Source organism: Anser cygnoides, chromosome 11 (assembly GCF_040182565.1).
Source record: "Anser cygnoides isolate HZ-2024a breed goose chromosome 11, Taihu_goose_T2T_genome, whole genome shotgun sequence".
NCBI classification, from domain to species: Eukaryota; Metazoa; Chordata; class Aves; order Anseriformes; family Anatidae; genus Anser; species Anser cygnoides.
Window position 1 is genome coordinate 9,088,395 of NC_089883.1, and position 17,791 is coordinate 9,106,185.

General features: G+C 41.5%; 2 protein-coding genes across 4 annotated transcripts in view; both read left to right on the plus strand.

Annotated features, from left to right (window-relative positions):
- Positions 1 to 12,862, plus strand: part of ABHD17C (abhydrolase domain containing 17C, depalmitoylase) — a 33,015-nt gene extending 20,153 nt beyond the window's left edge. Inside the window, exons 2-3 of the mRNA XM_013192754.3 lie at positions 7,308 to 7,487; positions 11,361 to 12,862. Coding sequence (XP_013048208.2) covers positions 7,308 to 7,487; positions 11,361 to 11,580 — 400 coding nt within the window. The 3' untranslated portion in view covers positions 11,581 to 12,862. The remainder of the gene's footprint in view (positions 1 to 7,307; positions 7,488 to 11,360) is intronic.
- Positions 12,863 to 16,075: 3,213 nt separating this feature from the next.
- LOC106043342 (inactive cell surface hyaluronidase CEMIP2-like) overlaps positions 16,076 to 17,791 on the plus strand; it is a 52,885-nt gene continuing 51,169 nt past the window's right edge. For 2 of the 3 annotated variants that reach the window (XR_010834197.1, XM_067003787.1), the window contains exons 1-2: positions 16,076 to 16,163; positions 16,242 to 16,343. Coding sequence is in view for 2 of the 3 variants with exons in the window: in XM_067003787.1 (XP_066859888.1) it covers positions 16,100 to 16,163; positions 16,242 to 16,343 (166 nt within the window). In the remaining variant the exon portion in view is untranslated. The remainder of the gene's footprint in view (positions 16,164 to 16,241; positions 16,344 to 17,791) is intronic. The other variant, XM_048071907.2, reaches the window with a different exon arrangement.

Sequence of the window (17,791 nt, forward strand, 5' to 3'; positions counted from 1 at the left end):
CTGCATTTTTTTTTTGCCCTTTCCATCTTGTTCTACTCAAACTAGGCAGAGTGGATCCCATCTTCATCTCTGCAGCTGCCTCCTCCATATGTGAAAGCTGTTGTCATGCATTTCTAAAGCCTCCTTTCCTTTGGAATAAACAAATCTTTGTTCTCTAAATCTTTCAAATGCTTTTTTTTCCCCTATATGCCTGGTTGTTCTTGATGATCCTCCCTGAACTCTCCACCTCTCTTCTGCCATGGGATGCTGGAGATGAGATGCAGTAATTTGTCTGAGAACCAGAACCCCCTGGTTCTGAGTGAACCAGGAATAATCTCTTATCTGAACATCTGGCATGTTTAAGTACTGTGTTTACAGTATGACATGGGTTTGTGTTGAACTTGGGATCTACCATAATTCTCTTTCTTTCTGTACAGAGCTGGTTTAACCAATTACACCCTGTCAAGGAATGAGCTAGCCTCTGGATTAAGCTGTGGCTACGCGGTGGTACTGCATAAGCTGATTTTCTGCTAGCGCTGTTACAGCCATACGGGTGTGAGGATGTAAGACAGGTTAGTTGGTAGAGGTAACAGTGATCATTAGAGCAATTAATACTACTGGGGCAAGAGAAGGGCGGCACACAGCACCTGAAGAACAGCGTTTGCTGAAAAAGCTCACCTGTCTGTTTCTCCCTTCCACTTTTTGTTGGTCTAACAAAGGCTATTTTCTTAGCTTAATAAGTGGAAGTTACTACTATCCTTCTGCCTGACTTCAGTGTCAGGTGCTCGTTTCCACATCCTGTGTCATGCTTGAACTAACCTGGGTAGGGAAAGTTCTGCAAAAAGAGGAGATTTTCAACTCTGTCAGTTCAGCACGAGCACTTGTGGCAGTACCCTGCTTGGGAAGTGGGGAAGTGCTGGATGGAGGCTGGGAGCAGTTACACTGCTACTGCCGTCAGGCTTGTGAGGCTGTGCTGTTAGAAATACATCTGGTTAATGATTAGAAACTACTGAAACATTTTGCTCCTAATTTTATAGTTGCAGGGTTCTCTCCAAGTAGATCTGGTAACAAACAATTCAGTGTAATTCAATTAATGTGTGATTTTGTTACAGCTTGTGCCAGAGAATGCCATGAAATAGCCTTTCTTTGCCTGCCCTAGTTGTTCAGGGCTGAACCTGCTGTGCCTTCACCACTCAGCACTGTGCAGATCACCTGGGTTTGTCATGGCTGATGCACTTGGTGTGGGCATGGTTCTCAATATTTAAAAACAGCCGATTATCACAGGGCAGTAACCAAGAGGCAGATGGAGCAATTCGTGCTTTGGTGTAGGTAACTGCAGCACAGCTGATCATCCTACAGAAGTGGCTGGAGGAAGCCAAGTTGCTTCTGTGTGGTTGACTGATTTATATGGAGAGAAAAGAAAAACAAAAAAAAAGAGCTGCTGTATGACTGGATTAGTGCCACAGTTGCCTGCTATGCTGTGGTATTTGTAAGTAGTGAACTTCTAAAATAACCTTTAAGAGGACATTTTCAGGTGTCGTAGGTTCTGTAACTCCAGTGTCAGCATGTATTGATCAGTGCTGGGGTTTCTCCATAGCATAAGCAAATGACTCTCTGGTGTGGCAGTAAAATAACAGTGATATAAAACAGTGGCATATTCCTTGATTAAATTTTTCTGGCAGCCATTGAAATTATTTTGAGTGTGAACACATTTGTGGAATTACTTGTCTGCTCCTGTGACAGTGTGCTGGGAAATATGCCAAAACAAATTGTCTCTTTCTTGCAGTTTCATAAGCCAGAATACTATCCAAACTGTTTCTGGCTTCTACTACAATGAAAATGTGAACTCAAAGTCTCCTACATGTGAACTTGAATCGCATTGTACTTAGAACTGGGCAGGAAAAAGGTAGAGGGGAGAGACATCGCATAATTTAAAGAGTCAGTGTCAGTGTCTATTGTGCTTATGAAAACTGAAGAATTTTAGACCTATGTTCATGTGAATTCAAGGAATCTTGAGTGAGAAACTGGCAAAGGGACTCTAGCTGTGTGCCAGAGCTTCGTGTGAATTGTGAAATAATTCTGATTTTCTCATTTTACAGTTGATGTTATGGTTGACACAAAAATCCTTAGTCTAAAATCTTGCTTTCAATTCAGCGTTGGCATTTAGGCTGAAAATGTGCTGTGATCTCTGTGGTGTTTTGGCTGAGTTGTGGGAGTGGCAGTTGCTGAACCAGGATGTGAAATTCAGTGTTTTGTTCTGATAACGTAAATACTTAGAGTACTTACTGACCAAACCTCTCTTGTTGATTTTTTTTAAACATAAAGATCCCACAGTTTAGTCTCATATTCAACATGCAATCTGCATGTGGAGTTTTTATTTTTTAATTTTTCTTTCAATACTCCAGATTAGATTTTCAGATTCATACCAGATTATTAAAAAACAATCAAACAAAAACTTATTTCTGAAACTGTAGGTCTTATGGAAGTGTATAATGATGCTAAAGAAAAACCTATTTGTGTTCCTTAAAAGCAATCTAATTTTCTCTGGATTATGCAATTTAGAGATAATGTGCTTTGAAAAATAAATGAAAAGTACATTGTGACAGATGAAAATATGCCACATATGTAGTTTTTCCTAGTATTTAATAGCTTGTAGTGATAACTTGTTCTTTTAAAAAGATTTCTTCAATTTAAAATTGTAAGAGTAATTTGTAGTGTTTTCTTTGTTCTTTCAAATGATTGTAGTGCCCGGTTTTGCAAAGTACGTGTTTAAAATGTTAATTTGGGGGAAAATTGAAAGGATTTGTGTAAAGAGGAACAGGCTTGCAGTGAAGCCTATGAAGACCTTACTATATCTGAGCACATGTATGTTCTAGGAAAAAAAATACTTGAAGTCACTATTGTTTCCAAATGTGGCATGAAGTTTTGTCGCTCCTGGTATATGCTGGTTTCCCGTTCCATGTTTTTAAAGTGAATTATTTCATTGTGGTGTTTCCCTTGAGAGAGGAATGCACAGTTTTATACTCAGTCTTCTTATAGAACACGAGCAAATGCCCTTGTTTTGTCTGGCCATTTCTCTTTAAAAACTCTTTGAGGAAGAACTCGACCACCAGTAGCTGCCTTAGCCTGGTAGCGGTGAAACAGTAGGTCTCAACAGCATTAGGAATGGGTTTTGTGTAGTCAAAACACTTCTGTGGTGGTCTCTGTCTAGATAGAGCTACTGCGACTGGTTTTTAATAGCATGAAAACTTGGATTTGCTGCTGTTGCTGTATCCACACTGCTCTATGTGCTTTCCAGTTCAGGTAAGGGATACTGGGACAGCAAATATCATAAAATTTCAAAACTGAAAATATAAGGTGTGGTTAACTTCACTGATTCAGCCTGAAAAAAAGAACTGCCTTCATTAATGAATATGTGTTTAGTGTCTTGGAGGACTGGCAGGACTACTGTAGCTTTGGCCACAAGCATGGCAGGGTTGGGGTGTATGGCACTTCTGTAGTCCCTGCAGCAGCATGCCACTAACGCTCGCAACAGAGCGAAAATAGCAGTGGTAAACTGTCTGTCAGTATCACTCAAAGCTGAAGTCCTGCTGGTGTGACTGGAATCTCATATTAGTCTGCACAGGAGCAAGTGGAAAAGTCAGGGATGTGGATTCTTAATGGCCAGTTTAAGTGAATGGGGTTCATGCTAGCAGAGGGGAACCAGAATTGCTGTAAATGATGTATTTTTAGCCTATTTATATAAATTGAGGGAATAAAGGGAGGGAAGGGAACAAAACAAACAGTGTTACTATTAACTGTGGGCTGCGTTGATGCCTTAGCTCGACCTGGCTTGAGCTGGCAAGTTGTAGGTGCCTGGAGCTGTGCTGTTTGTGAAGATGGCTGTTTGCTTTTTCCGGTACACCTAGGAAATGTAGTCCATAATCCAGATAATCTACTCGTGTGGGTTCTTGGGAGCAGGCTGCACCGGAGAACTTTGCCACCTGATAAATGTTTGTGGGTTGGGGAAACGGAAGCACACCTTTTAAACGGCAGTAGCTTCACACTCTTCAGCAGCCGACTTTCACTTCTTCTTTTTCTTTCCCTCATTTTCTTGCCAAATGGCTGTTTTGCATGTGCCCCCGGCAGGTGCTGGGATTGCTTCCTGCCTCGCTGGGAGGCTGTCTCCACGTGGCACCTCGCCGTGCCTCTGCTGAGCCCCGCGGTTCGGCTGGGGCCTCGCCATCCCTCCGCTCGAGCACTGTTTCCGCAGAGACCAACGCTCCCTCCTTTCTCGAAAGATATTTTTAGGAGCTGCTGTTTAGCTTCTGGAAAGACTTTTTCCTTAATAGGCGAGCAGGCTAACAGAGTTCGTCTCTGCTCAGAGTGTCTTTTGCTTTGTGCGTTCGCTGTTTTCACTTTTTGCCTTGCTTGTATGTCACTTAGTCCCCATTTCACTGCTTTCTTTTTATCCGTGTCTCCTCTACCTCGTTTCTTCCATTTCACTTTCAGTATTGCTGTTCCCAGCAGCAATAATCTTTTAACACCACAAAGGAGCTTGCGGAGCGAGGGGAAGCCCAGCCTCCTCTCAGAAGAATATTGTACTTTAAGGACAAAATCCTTGGGCTGTTTGGTTCCTCAGCTAAACCCTCCTTGCTGAGTCACCGCCGCCTGGGCAGCCTCTGTGAGGCCTCGAGCGCCCCGGTGCCAGGCCGCGGCCTTCAGCTCCCAGGGCCTCGCACGTGTCAATTATTCATGGCCCTTCCTTGCGAGTTGTCGGCTGTCCTTTGGCCTTGCAATAAATTTTACATGTAGATGTTTCTGCTGATGTTTGTGGTAAGTTTGATGTGTCACCTTCTGATCGATGGCCTAATGGGAAAGGGCTTAGAAAATAAATCTGTAACAGTAACTCTCCTGGCTTGGAAAGTTGGACTGTCCCTGACTGAAACAGTCCAAGAGATTCTCTCAGTTGTCAGTTAGTAGGAGTACAAAATAGAAAAGACGTTCAACTTAATGACAGGCTACAACACGCACTCGCTCAAAGTCCTAATACTCTTAAGAATTGTTTTGTTAACATTACCGTGTTGCCTTTCTGAAGAGTTAAATACTGACTAGTTGTAGTGCTTCAGTGAAGAAAGGCTTCTTTACATTTAGAGAGCTCTGATTTTGTTAATGACGCTACAGACTGTATCTGTTTTCCAATTTCATATTATGCCAGTAAGATTGATTTTCTTTGTATTCACTACTTTTGGTGTTCTGTTTCTGAAAACAGCTTATATTGCAGGTTGAGCAGCTTGCTGCTATGGCAATAGGCATGCTAGAAAGAAACAGTATTGAAGAAAATTGCAATGCTAAGGCAATTGCGTTAAAGGAATTCTCTGGCTACCTTATGCTGTCCTGTTATCCTGCGATTATCATTCAAACATCTTTTTCTCTACTTTCCATAGACTGTGAATCCTGTAGAAATAGGACTTTACACTTAACATGATATTGGAGCGCAAGATGGTACTGCAAAACCTACCAGTATTAATGCTGTTCTTTCTCTACTTAAGTGCTACAATCTTGTTCAGGTCACATTTTGTTTTATTTCCTGATGTTGATGCATTTCTGCCCATCTTTAATACGATGCAACAGCCAGTAGGTCAGTGGATTGGATGCACGGTTTCCATATTCAGCCTTTAAGGTACATGCCTCTGACCCACTCACTACCCAGCAGCTGGAATGATGTCTGTGAGGACAAGGCTTCGCTCTGAGATTCTGCTAACATGCATACCAAAACCAGCCAGGCTCTACTGTGTGCTGGACTGTTTCTAACAGTAAGAAGGAAAAAATTCTCCTAAAAGAGCTTTACAGCATCTCTTTAAAAACATCAGGCCATGGCTGTGGTGATAGACCACCAACGTGAGCTGCTGCTTGGTTACCAAGAGGATAAAATTTTACTCCAGGGAGATATTTTTATACAGATGCTTATTCATATTACAGTAGATGCCGAAAGCACCCTTATGCTCAGCAGCATGGAAATACTAAGAAAATTCTACTTTCACAGAATCTACAATCCAGCCGCATTTTACTTCATTATAAAAACTGCCAGCCTGTACCTAGATGGTCAGGGCTGGATTATTCTTCTGCTGTAATTTTTATTATCTCTTTTGCAAGTACCCAATCATTTGAGTGCTTGAAAGTCAGGTACTATCAAGCCCTGTCAGACACGTTTATCAGCTTGTCAAAGCTTTCCAGCTGTACATTGGTTATAGGCTAAACTATAGGTTTTGATTGTCATTGTCACAGCAGTGGCAGCAGGACTGTAGACAGACTGGCAAAAAGATGTGTTCAGTGCAAATTATCTTTGAATAGAAATGTGTTCTCTTCCCAATTATTCTTTACATAGCTTGCAATAGAAAATGGTGTTAGATGTAGAAACCTGGATAAATAATCCATAACCAGCTGAGAAATAGCTTTGATTTGTAGCTTTCTTAACAAGTTTTTAGTGACCAAATTCTACTGCACTGTTCCTTCTACCCTACCCTGTTGCCTCCTTCTGTGCTACTTCCAAATTCCTTTTTTTGCATACTTAAAATTAATGATGCTATTAATTTAGCTGCTGCTTAGTTGCTTCTGCGAAAGAGCGCACGTGCTAGGACAACTTACAGGCCAGATAGAAATATTCGGGAGCCATCCAAGTCTCCCTTTGAACCCTGAATTTTATGGAATGATGGAATTATGGAATGACATGTCTTTATAATTGCAAAATAAGCTCCACAACATATTTTAAACAGGAAAAGAAAAATGATGAATAACTCATACCGATCATCAATTGAAAAATGAACCAAACTATCCTCTCAAAGTTCTTATGCTCTTTGGCATCATCAGCTGCACTAATAAGGCAGTTTGGTCTTTTTGTTTCAGCTGTGTTGGGAAAAAAAGGAGTGTGAAAGGAGTAACCATTTTGTTTAATGGTGGAAAGGTTGTCAGCCTCCAGAATACCTAATTTAGATTCGTGGAAGTGACTCTAGGTAGGGAGAAGTCTAATTTATAATTCGCTGTGCTGCAGAATGGAAAGATAAGAGGTGTTCATGAAAATGGTGCAGATCAACAAACTGACATTCCTCCTTTGAGGATAGCTTTCTTCAGCCTGTGCCATACATTGAATATTTACTTTACGGTTCTATTTTAGAGTTTAGGCTTGTAAATTCATGTCTCGTAGGAGTGGATTTTTAAAGTTCAATGGATGGAAGGGGTGCTTTGTGGTTCTTTTTGATCTGTTTTACACCCTCCACCTTTTTTCTTTTTGTCTTTTGCCTTTATGATGCAAAATGTGTTTTTTAAAGTGATGTTTATTTTCTCTGCAGGTATGGCGTTAGTCCTGAGAACATTATTCTGTATGGTCAGAGTATTGGTACTGTCCCTACAGTAGACCTGGCATCTCGGTACGAGTGTGCAGCAGTAATCCTTCATTCTCCTTTGATGTCTGGATTACGGGTAGCTTTTCCTGAGACTAGGAAAACCTATTGTTTTGATGCTTTTCCAAGGTATGTATAAATGCTGCAAAGATGATTGTTCTGTACTGAAAGTGCTCTTTAGGTGCTTAAAAAGGACTAGCTACGTAACTTTCTGGGGAACTTTATCGAATCGTGACCTGTATTTTAAACTTCACATATGCTTACCTTCTGAATCAAAGTAGAGATTCACCATGTGAACAGGCTGCTCTCTCTCTCAAACTGACATGATAGCTTAACATACAAATAAGTCTTAGTGTTTACAACTAATTTTTGTCTCCTTTTTTTTTTTGTTATGGGTTGTTAAAATTAGGATTTTTATACCTTCAAGTTTGGATAGGTAGCTTAATAACTGATAATGTCCTATTAAGTCCTTCAGAATAATGACTAAAATTATTAATGTATGCTCTTAAAATCTGTCAGCTTTGATTTAGAAGCTCTAGGGTATTTTACATATACAAAAGTATGTACAAGTGATTTCAAGATAAAACACTTGCCTTTAGAGCCTAGTGTCTCTCTTGAAATTGCAACAGTTCCAGGTTAAAGAGTGTCCAAATATTTGGGAATAGATGTTTTAGGAATAGCAGGCAATTTAGGAATCTTTTTAGTATTTCTACGTGTTTGCAGGGATCCAGTATTCAAAAATTCAATTCTAATGCTTTTTTCTTGTTTTTGTTTTTGCTTTTTTTTTTTTCTGCTGAAAGGGCTTAGCTTTTATTGCATGGAAATTTACAAAATCATTTTTTGTAATGGTGATAGGACAAAACATATTTTCTTGATTTCATAACTTTTTTTTTCCTTACAACCAGTAAATAATCCACACATTGCAGGCCAATGTATGTCTAGTAACTGCCTAAGTGACTGTCTAATGACTTTCTAAGACTTTGGTAAATTCTACATAGCACATCGTAGCATTTGAGCTTAGCCTTACTAATTTCCTACAGATGTTTTGTTGTTGTGGTTTTGAACAAGTTACACTTCAAGTAGTGCCAGAAGTGGACTGCTGTTTAGAAAATTGAGATATTTTTGTGACTATTGTCCTGCATCAAGACAATGACAAAGCTATCTGTGAGAGTTGGACATCTGAGAATGTGAGAGGGGAGCCAGTCTCTTTACAGCAGTGTATACAGACTTGGGGAGAGTAAGGAGAAGGACAGATAAAAAGCAAAGTGGTCCATGGAAGGGCAAAGAAGAAGCAGAGGACTCACTGAAATCTTGTGCAAACCTGACTTTGCTTCAGAAGGTCATGTTTGCAATGAGTGTAGTAGGAGATGCTCATAGCATTTGTCATGTTTGTTTTATTCCAGTTACAACAGATTAAAATTAGACTGTGGGGGAGGGTGAAAACCGGAGCTGTAAACCCACGCCTAAACAGCCAGAAGTAACAGTGGCTGTCACAGTATCTGTCCAGTCCCTTAAGTTTTGCATTCTTCCAAATAAGATAAAAATGTAAATTGCTGAAGGTGCTGTCAGAATTTGAAATTGTTTTACACAAACTTGTACATCATCCCCAAACCTTAAACCCAGCATTTCCAAATGCTTCTGCTAGAGAAAGCAACAGAGTCTTAATAATAGCTGTGATCGCAAAACTAGTAGTGATTAGCTGATAGCAGCCAAATCAAGTAAATTAAGAAAAAAAAAAGGGGGGGGGGTGGGACATGACACTGACAACAGATGCACTGTAGCTCTTGAGTATTTTGTTCTTAACCTACTGAGCTGCTCATTGCTGTCAGTCTGACTTCACTTACACTGTAAGCAGTGAAAATAAACAGCAGTGTGTTTTTATGAATGTGTACAGCTCAACTGTCTGTCTTCACAGCAGGAAACAAAATAGTTCTGTGTGCACCTCCAGCGAATTGCTATTATGTGCATTTTATGTTGGGACTCCGTGAGAATGTGGTCTCTGTAGATTTTTCTAGCTGCAGAGTGGTATGGCTGAGAATACTAAGTAAGTCCAGCGTGCAGTGTAAATGCTGCCTTATGAGTCGCTGAGTTGGCAATGGGACGCTTTCCAATTTTCTGCAAAATACAAATATCTAGCTTAATGGCCTGTGAATATATGTGGGGAAAAATAGTTTCAGTATCTAAATACTGTAGGGAAAGGGGTTTCCTGGTTTCATACAATAAATGAGATCTTAGTTTGTAGCCACTAAAACGATACGTAAATATCTTTGTAACTGTATGTGGCTGACCTGTCTTGTCACATCGTGGAACTCAGGGACAGACCCTTCATGGGCTTAAGACTTCAGTTTACTTAGCGTTTTCATGATGAAGTATTACGTTTGGGTATTGTACTAATTTGGGGATGATAGCTGGGGGAGGAAATCTGCATTATTCTGTCTCTCAAGTTCTTGGGATATTTTTCTGTATTCAGCACAGTTGCACACAACTCAGGTTCCAGACAGGAGAAGGGAAATAGGCTACATTTTAATTTTAAATAACACGAAATCTGTTTTTCGAGGAAGTATTGATACAGAGACTAAAATGTGTTTACACTCAGCTGTTTACTGGAATACCAATGGCTGTTCTGTAGAATACTGAATGCTGAGATTTGTGTGTATGAGGTTTAGTGCTTCAGTTTACATCTTAATTTTTAATTAACTTTTATATTTTCATAAATCTTCTTTAAACCTGTTTTTAAATCAGTGTATGTTGGCATCTGTATTTGTTATCATCCTAAGCAATTAGTCTGGTCACTTTGTAAAGTTCCTAGTGTTACTAATATCCCATTCTTTCTTCAGGACAGGAAAATCCAAACCACTTATTAGATAGTGTAAAGAAATAAAATTTTCTTCCCGTCAAATCAAATATTACTGATACTCATTTTTCCCCCCAGCTCATCCCCTATTCTACATCATGTCCTGAGCCAAAGCATGGTCTCATTATTGGCCAATTCCTCCTTTTGTTGATAGAAGTGGAGGTGGTGGGGAGCTGAGCACATTAGGACGCGGTGCCTATGCACTGGTCTGGAGTTGCAGGTAGCTACCAACGTGGAACGGCTGTCTGGAAGTACAGGGTGGTGCCTGGGAGAAGGCAGGCAGAGGAAGCTGCTGCTCACCGCCTTGAAGGTGATGTGCTACCAGTATGCTTCATAATTGGGGTGTTCTGGTCTGAGCTCAAAGGTGTGAGGGTGCCTTTGTCACCCTTCCCTTTCCTCTGCCCCTGTTCTCCTGTGCGAGGCAGTTACTAGGTGTATTGGCCTGCAAAATGTGGCTCGAACAGCTTGCTTTTAAGACCACTTTTTGGTAGTGGGGCAAGAAATCAGAGGCATGAAACAAAATCCCTTGTGAGTTTCATTGGGCTTGCAGTTAAATGTCCTCGTGTCATGCTGTTTTCCCACAGTTTTCTCTGTTGCCATTTGAACTTAAACAATCAGTACAAAGACCAGGTTGTTTTTCTTTATCTCATTCCCCCCTTGTTTGGGGGTTTAAAGACAGGTTCAAACCTCATGAGCTGACTCTTTTTGCATGAAGTCTTTATGACTGGAATGTAGTTAACTGGTTGCTAATCTGTTATATTGGAAGGTGATAATGTGTAATGCAGAGTCCGCACTGGTAACATGTCTCATGGAATCTGATTTGCCTCTCACCAGCTTTCCGCAGTGATTTCTTTGATAGGTACACCACTCGCAGGTGTTTCAGGTGCCAAACTTTATTTGCACTGCTGCCCATTCGAGCCTCTTGTCATCAGAACTGGCGGCGTAATGGTAGCACAGGCTCCAGTTTGCACATGCGTTTTGGGAGTAAGTCTTGTTCCATATCGCTTGGGCACAATTTCAAGGTTTTGTAGCTATTTAAAAACACGCAGTGGTAAACAGGGTGTGTACCAGTAGTTAAGCTAACTTTCTTTAATTGTGTGAAAACTAAAGTCACAAACTGAGCACTGTTTTCCTTTTCCATCCCCCAGCATTGACAAGATATCTAAGGTAACCTCTCCTGTGTTGGTAATCCATGGTACCGAAGATGAGGTGATCGATTTCTCCCACGGCCTGGCAATGTACGAGCGATGTCCACGAGCAGTAGAGCCCCTCTGGGTGGAAGGGGCTGGGCATAATGACATAGAGCTTTATGCACAGTACTTAGAGAGACTAAAACAGTTCATATCTCATGAACTTCCCAACTCCTGAAGAAGCCTACCTGATTTTACCTCAGTTACTGTGAACGGAAGAAATTACCTGTTTTTGCACATGCTTTAACTGGATAGCTGTAATAGCTTTATACTATGAAGAAATGCCCTGTATTTAGGGTGTTCTAATCAAACATCTGATGAAATTTGTCTTTTATATCTGGAAACTATTCTACTAATGCACACAATATGGTCAACTACTGTAATTCCAACAATTTTTAGCTTCATTGCCCTGAAGGAAGTGGGGAATACTAGCTGCTTATGGGGACACTTTTTACCTAGTGCTGTATTCATTGAAGATCAGTTTTCTCTGTCTCACTTCTGATCGTTTATAGTTCTGTCCTACAAAGACTTTTTTTTTCCATGTTCTCAATGTGTAGAACATAACTGTTATGAGCTACAGCTTCTAAACAATCAGCCATGGGTTCAATCTAAGGGAGTACTTTCTTTGTAAAGTTTCTTAGCTGTGGTATTGTAACTGGAAAGTTATTGTGATGAAGTTCCTCCTCCTCCCTTTTAGTGTTCTTTTGTTAACTTACTGATCTTCCCAAGTAAATTATTTAAATATACTTTTTCCTGATAATAAACAAACTACTATATGGGGCTAAACTCTGTAATGACTTCTCCATTACCTTGTATAAACATAACTGGAATATTCTCAAAGGAACTATGGACAAAATTGCTTTTGTTTAAAAATAAATGTGTAAATTTACTACTAGAAAACTCATTTTAATATTCAGATGGTCTGAATAATAGCCATAACAGACATTTCCTTCTGTAAAGCATTCCTGTAGACTTTTTAAAAGTACTGTACATATTTGAATTTACATTGTGCATAGATTCTTAATTGGTAGTTTTAATTTAAGTCTAGCTACAATAAACTGCAAAATTCTGGTTTGTATATGATTGAATACATTTTGTTAAAATATGTTTTTATCCCTATATTATTTTGCTATTAAAGTTTTATAAAGTTTCCAGGACAAAAAATTTACACATTTATGTTTTGATGAATTTATGTAACTAAATTTTCATTGAGCTGATCTTTTTAGTTTAGGAGTAATTTGATTCTTTGACACTGGAATCGCACAGATTATGCATCAGAAATGCAAAACATGTAATTGTTACACTACTAGCATAGGTCTAATTTTTCCAAATTTAAAGGCCTTAAATGTACTGTAAGCCTCAGATTGTTGTATAAATTGATCGCGATTGATTGCAGTTTGTGTCCTGTTGCTAGAATGCAACACAGTGGTTGTAATGGAATAAAGGATGCATGGATTAGATCTTGCTGCATTTTTGAATCTTATTTTTCATACAAAAACCAAAATGTACTTAAAATTCATTAATTCCTTTTTTCCAAGGAAAAGCTATCCTAAAGTAGAAAGCCTTGTTTCCACACAGTATGGTATGTAGATCAAATCTTTAAAAGATTATTTTTAAATGATGTCCAGCTGTTTTTTAAATAACAAAAATACATGAGTCACGGCCGAGAAGAAATGTCTGAGCATAGTTGTCATAAGACCTTCCAACAGGCCTGCAGTTAATTGTCAGCACTGCAAGTGTGTCTGGTGTCTTTGGTTTTTATTGGCTTGGCCCTATTGCTGTAAAAGGGGGGAAAAAAGGTGTTTTCATTTGTAGTGGTGTGGGGAGTAGGGGGGAAATGAGGACGCCTGTTCTGCACATTACTTGGCATGTTACTCTGGGTGGTTGCACCTGCGTTGTCCAGTCAGTTTTAAATGCCCCAAGCACCAGGGTGCCCAGCTGTTCTCTTGGTGACTCTTCCAGCCCTAACTGGCAGTTTCTGCTTAATCTTCACTTCAAGCATGTCTCTTCTGTCCTGTATACTAAGTAAATATTCAGTTATGTCTCATTTGTTTTTTAATTGTGCGCCTTTGTAAATCCAAGGTGGGTGTGTTGTTTTCTCCATTTCTGCACGTATTCATTTCTTGCTGAGACTTAAGCTCGGTGGAAGCAAAGCTGATGACCACGCTATAAGGGGGCACTCCAGGTTACTCGTCAAGTGTGAGCCTTCCCATGTAGTGGCTTGAGGAATTTTTACTTACTTGGTGATGGTTTTTTGATACCCCAATTGAACTTTGGATTGCTCTGAAAAATTAAGGCTACAGTGTTTCTTCTCCTCAGGACCCTTTTTGATTCAAGAAACTGGTACTTACATCCTCTTCCCTAATTTTATTAATATTATTATCTTTTATGACTGCAGGAATTTGAGAAGTAGTAATTTTGTGACTTGACAAAAACAAAGCAGATTCAAGGACAATATTCCTCTGTTAATGAGACCCCCAAATCTGAATTCAATATTGTCACATTGGTCCCAGGGTCACTGCACATGCGGCCCAAGTTCAGTGTTCTGACTGTATGTGAATATCTCCTTGTACTATCCTTTATTTGTTCATATTTCTGCATAACTGTAGTGCTCACAGATGCCTTCCTGTATTTCTGGCTTCTGCATTGCCTGTTTTGCTCTGTAAAGTTTGTATATATTGAACTAATACGAATATTTTACTGTTAATTAGAATGTTAATTAATGACTTATCAATGATCCACTGGGCTTTTCACTTTCTTTTGATTCAATTATCTGTTGACCTGTTTGGTCCCTTAAACAATTTTTGTTGTGGCCCTGTTCCCATTGAATAGTTCTTAGATGAGTTGTGAATTTTTTTATATAATTTCCTGGCACGTCCTTTTAAGAAAACAAACAATAGTGAGCTTCTTCATGCTATAAGCTGAAGTGATCCCCTGTATCAAGGTATCACTGTTTCAAGCATAGTACTAGTGCATGCCAGCATTAGAATTACTAGTTAAAAAAATCTGTGGCCAGCTCATGAAACTGCTTATAAGACAGTGGCTTTCAGGTCCCCATTTGTTTAAAGAAAAAAAAAAGTTGGAACAGAAGTTTTACATGGTGGAAAAGGGGATGATGTGAGGTTATGAAAGAGAAACTTTGGATTGGGCTAAAAAAGTAGCTTGTTCCAGCAAACTGCTAACATTCACTCATTTAAATGTATAATGTGGGCCTTTACAAGAACTTGTTATGCATATTTTAGAGCTACCAAGGTGTCACTGTAAGAGTGGCTGTATATGCCTGGATAAGTTATGCAATGGGTCTTCCAAGAGTGTAAATAACTTTTTTTCTTCCCGTTTTTCCTGTGTGACTTGCTAACTTTGTTTATACAGTGCAGCACTACCTGACGTACAGCTTCTTTTCAGGAAGGTAAGTTGTGGAGCATCTGGTCTTAAATCAGCAGTTGTCTAACGTTCGTACTTTGAAAAAGCCAGAGGAAAATATTTGTTACAACTTTAAAGGTGGCATTTTCGAAGGAGTTTGCACATCTTTTTAAAATTTATGTAACTGTTATAAATTTAGCCTGTATTTGTTCACACTGAGATCTGTTACCCTTGTTGCTTCTGCTACATTTTTTTTTCCATTTCTTTGTCATTCCTGCAGCGCGTGGCAGCTCTGCTCAGGGCACTGACCTTTCAGCTTTCTGAATGCCCAAACCCGTATTTCCACTTCAGTGTAAATTCACTTCAGTATTGTGCGCTTCATTTATAAACCCTGTATCACATTTGCTTTTTGTAAATAATGCTAAATATAGAAATAGAGATACCAGTCCCCTCTCCTCCTGTGGTTACTTGATTGTTCTCATCTGGCAAATCCTTTTTTCCCTAGGTCTATTCTCGTGAATGTAAATCAATGATCTTATTTAAGTCCATTTAACTTCTCTATATCCAACCTCCCTTCTTTGTGGATTCACCATCTGTTCTAGCTCTAAAATTTGTTGTTTTGCAACTGCGGTCGTTTTGTCCTCCCAATACGAAGTGGAGGACGGCTCCTTGGTGGTGGGCACGCTGCTGCTGGGAACGAGGTCAAGCCCCAAACCTACCTGCTTCGTCTTCATGGCTTTCAAAGTCCTGCAGTAACTCTTAGGTCAAATCAGGATGAATTTCAAAGTGAATTTCACCGTATTTCAGCTGTGAAATATTTGGGTCTCAGAACTTCGTTGTGACAGTGAAAAGGACGAGCTCGGAGCGGCAGAGCGAGTGCCGTTTTGTTTCCCCGATGCCTGGTTTCGTGGCTGGGTTCCAGCAGTAACCAAATTAATTCTGCGGAAAGTTAGAGCAACGTGCATGCTGCCTCTCTCTCAAAACAAACAATACCAAACCCTCACCTCTTCAGGGTCTTAACTTTACATTGTCTTCTGCTCGCTCCAAAGGTAAATATGCATCTTTGGGGTTTCAGGAGGGCAGGCTGCGAGGGGATGCAGCTGAGCTCTGCCATCCTGCAGGCTGGCCGGGGAGCAAGCCGTGCGCGCCGTGCTTGCAGCATTACCCGCTTTTCCTCTGTTTTCCAAAGCCCCTGCTCCCCAAAAGCGTTGAAGCGTTTGAGCCAGCTCCGGGCACGGCTGATTCTTGCCCCCACCAAGAAAAAAAAAATAAATAAATCCCCCCCGCTGGCTGGAGGCGGGCTCGCAGCGGGGCCGGGCGGCGCTGCCCGCGGCATGGAGCTGCCCGCAGCCGGCCCCTGCGCGCCCGCGGGACTTGCGCCTCCAGCCATGGGGCCGGGTAAGGGGGCGCCGGGAGCGGGGACAGAAGGCCGGGGGGAGCCCCAGAAGGGCGGCCAACCCCCTGTCTGTTTTGCAGGGAGCCCCCCGAGGAGCGCTGCCCTCGTCCTGCTGGTGCTGCTGCTGCTGGGCGCACGGCCGGAGGCGCAGGAGACGAGTGTCCGCAGGCAGCAGCGACACGGTGACCGTCCCCGCTCGGGTGCCCGGCGGTGGGGTGGGCAGTGCTGGGGAGGAGGAGGAGGAGGAGGGAGGAATATTTTGTTAGAGCCCACCTGGGGGCTGCCAGAAAGGCAGCGAGCTCCGTGCTCCAGCACGGGGGCAGCGGGGGGATCGCGGCTGCTCGGACTCACCGCCCCTTGGTGGGAGGGAAGCAGAGCCTGGTTTCCAGCTAATAGGTGGCGCGGTTTGATTATGGCTTTGGAGGTGACTACGTGCAATGGGCCCTTGATTCATTTCCTCTTTACTTCCTCAGGCCTTTTTTAATGTAAGGGCTGTCTTTGAAGACGAGCCGTCAGCCCAAAGTTGCGCTCGCTCTACATGATGCTTTGCGCAGCAGTTTATCGTAGAAAGTTTGCTGACCTGCTTAGAGGCTTAATGCCACTTGTGTTCCAAGTCGCTTCGCTGCAGCTTTGCTGTTGGGCGCGCTTGGGGAGGGATGCCTTGGGCTGACCCTTTGTCCCAGAGCGGCGCCAGGCAGGTTGCAGCAGTGCAGCACGGCCGCTCGCCCCAGCGCTTCCACGCAGGACTAGCGGGTGACACGGACCCAGCCATCGCCTCTGTTCTCTCTCCTTGTTCCTCTGGGGAGCTGGCACAAGCTGTTAGCTGCCCCCGACTTCAGTGAGCCCATCGATAAACCAGACGAGGAGCTCATTGATCTCTCGGGGTTGTGTGGGTTGGGTTCTTGCAACGTCTGTGGGTTGCTCTGAATGAAAGATGCACTAAGGATGCAAAGTGCCGCTTTCGTGATGCTACTCCTGAATCATCCACTGCCATATAGTTCTAGCAGGCATATTTTGCAGTTTCTAAGTAATACAGGGTTATCTTTCAGTGAATTACAGCCATATATATGCAGTTTGTTATATAAATTTCCAGTGTAATAGTAGAACATTTAACTAATATGTTTACAATACCCAGCTAATCTGATGGATGGTAAGTCACGACTACTTAACTCCGATCTTGAAATCAAATAAAAAGTATTTGAAGCTTCTAAGACATGCTGGACTGGGGTCCACCTCTAGGAAATGGAACATTCTTAAAAATTTTATCCGCTGCTTAGAAATGAAAGCGAGCGCTGCAGGCGCATTCCAGGGCTCGAGGACGTGACCTCCAGCATTTAGCAGTATGTCCTTACGTTAAGCCATTAACTATTTCAAACACTCCGGGCATGATGCAGCTAAGTTTTGCCTTCCTTGTCCCTTTTAATTAGTAGAGCTTTCCAGGATGTTTGCAGTCTGACTTATGAAGTCCCAGCCTACCAATGCTGAATTTAATTGTTTTATTGATCATTTCTCAGGGTGTAAATTGAACCTTCAGGCTCAGCCTGGATGAAGGAGTGCTGTGTAGGAACACTGCCTTAGATACAAACTTAAGCTCCAGAGAGTTCCGATTCTGCTGTAGCAATCAGTACCT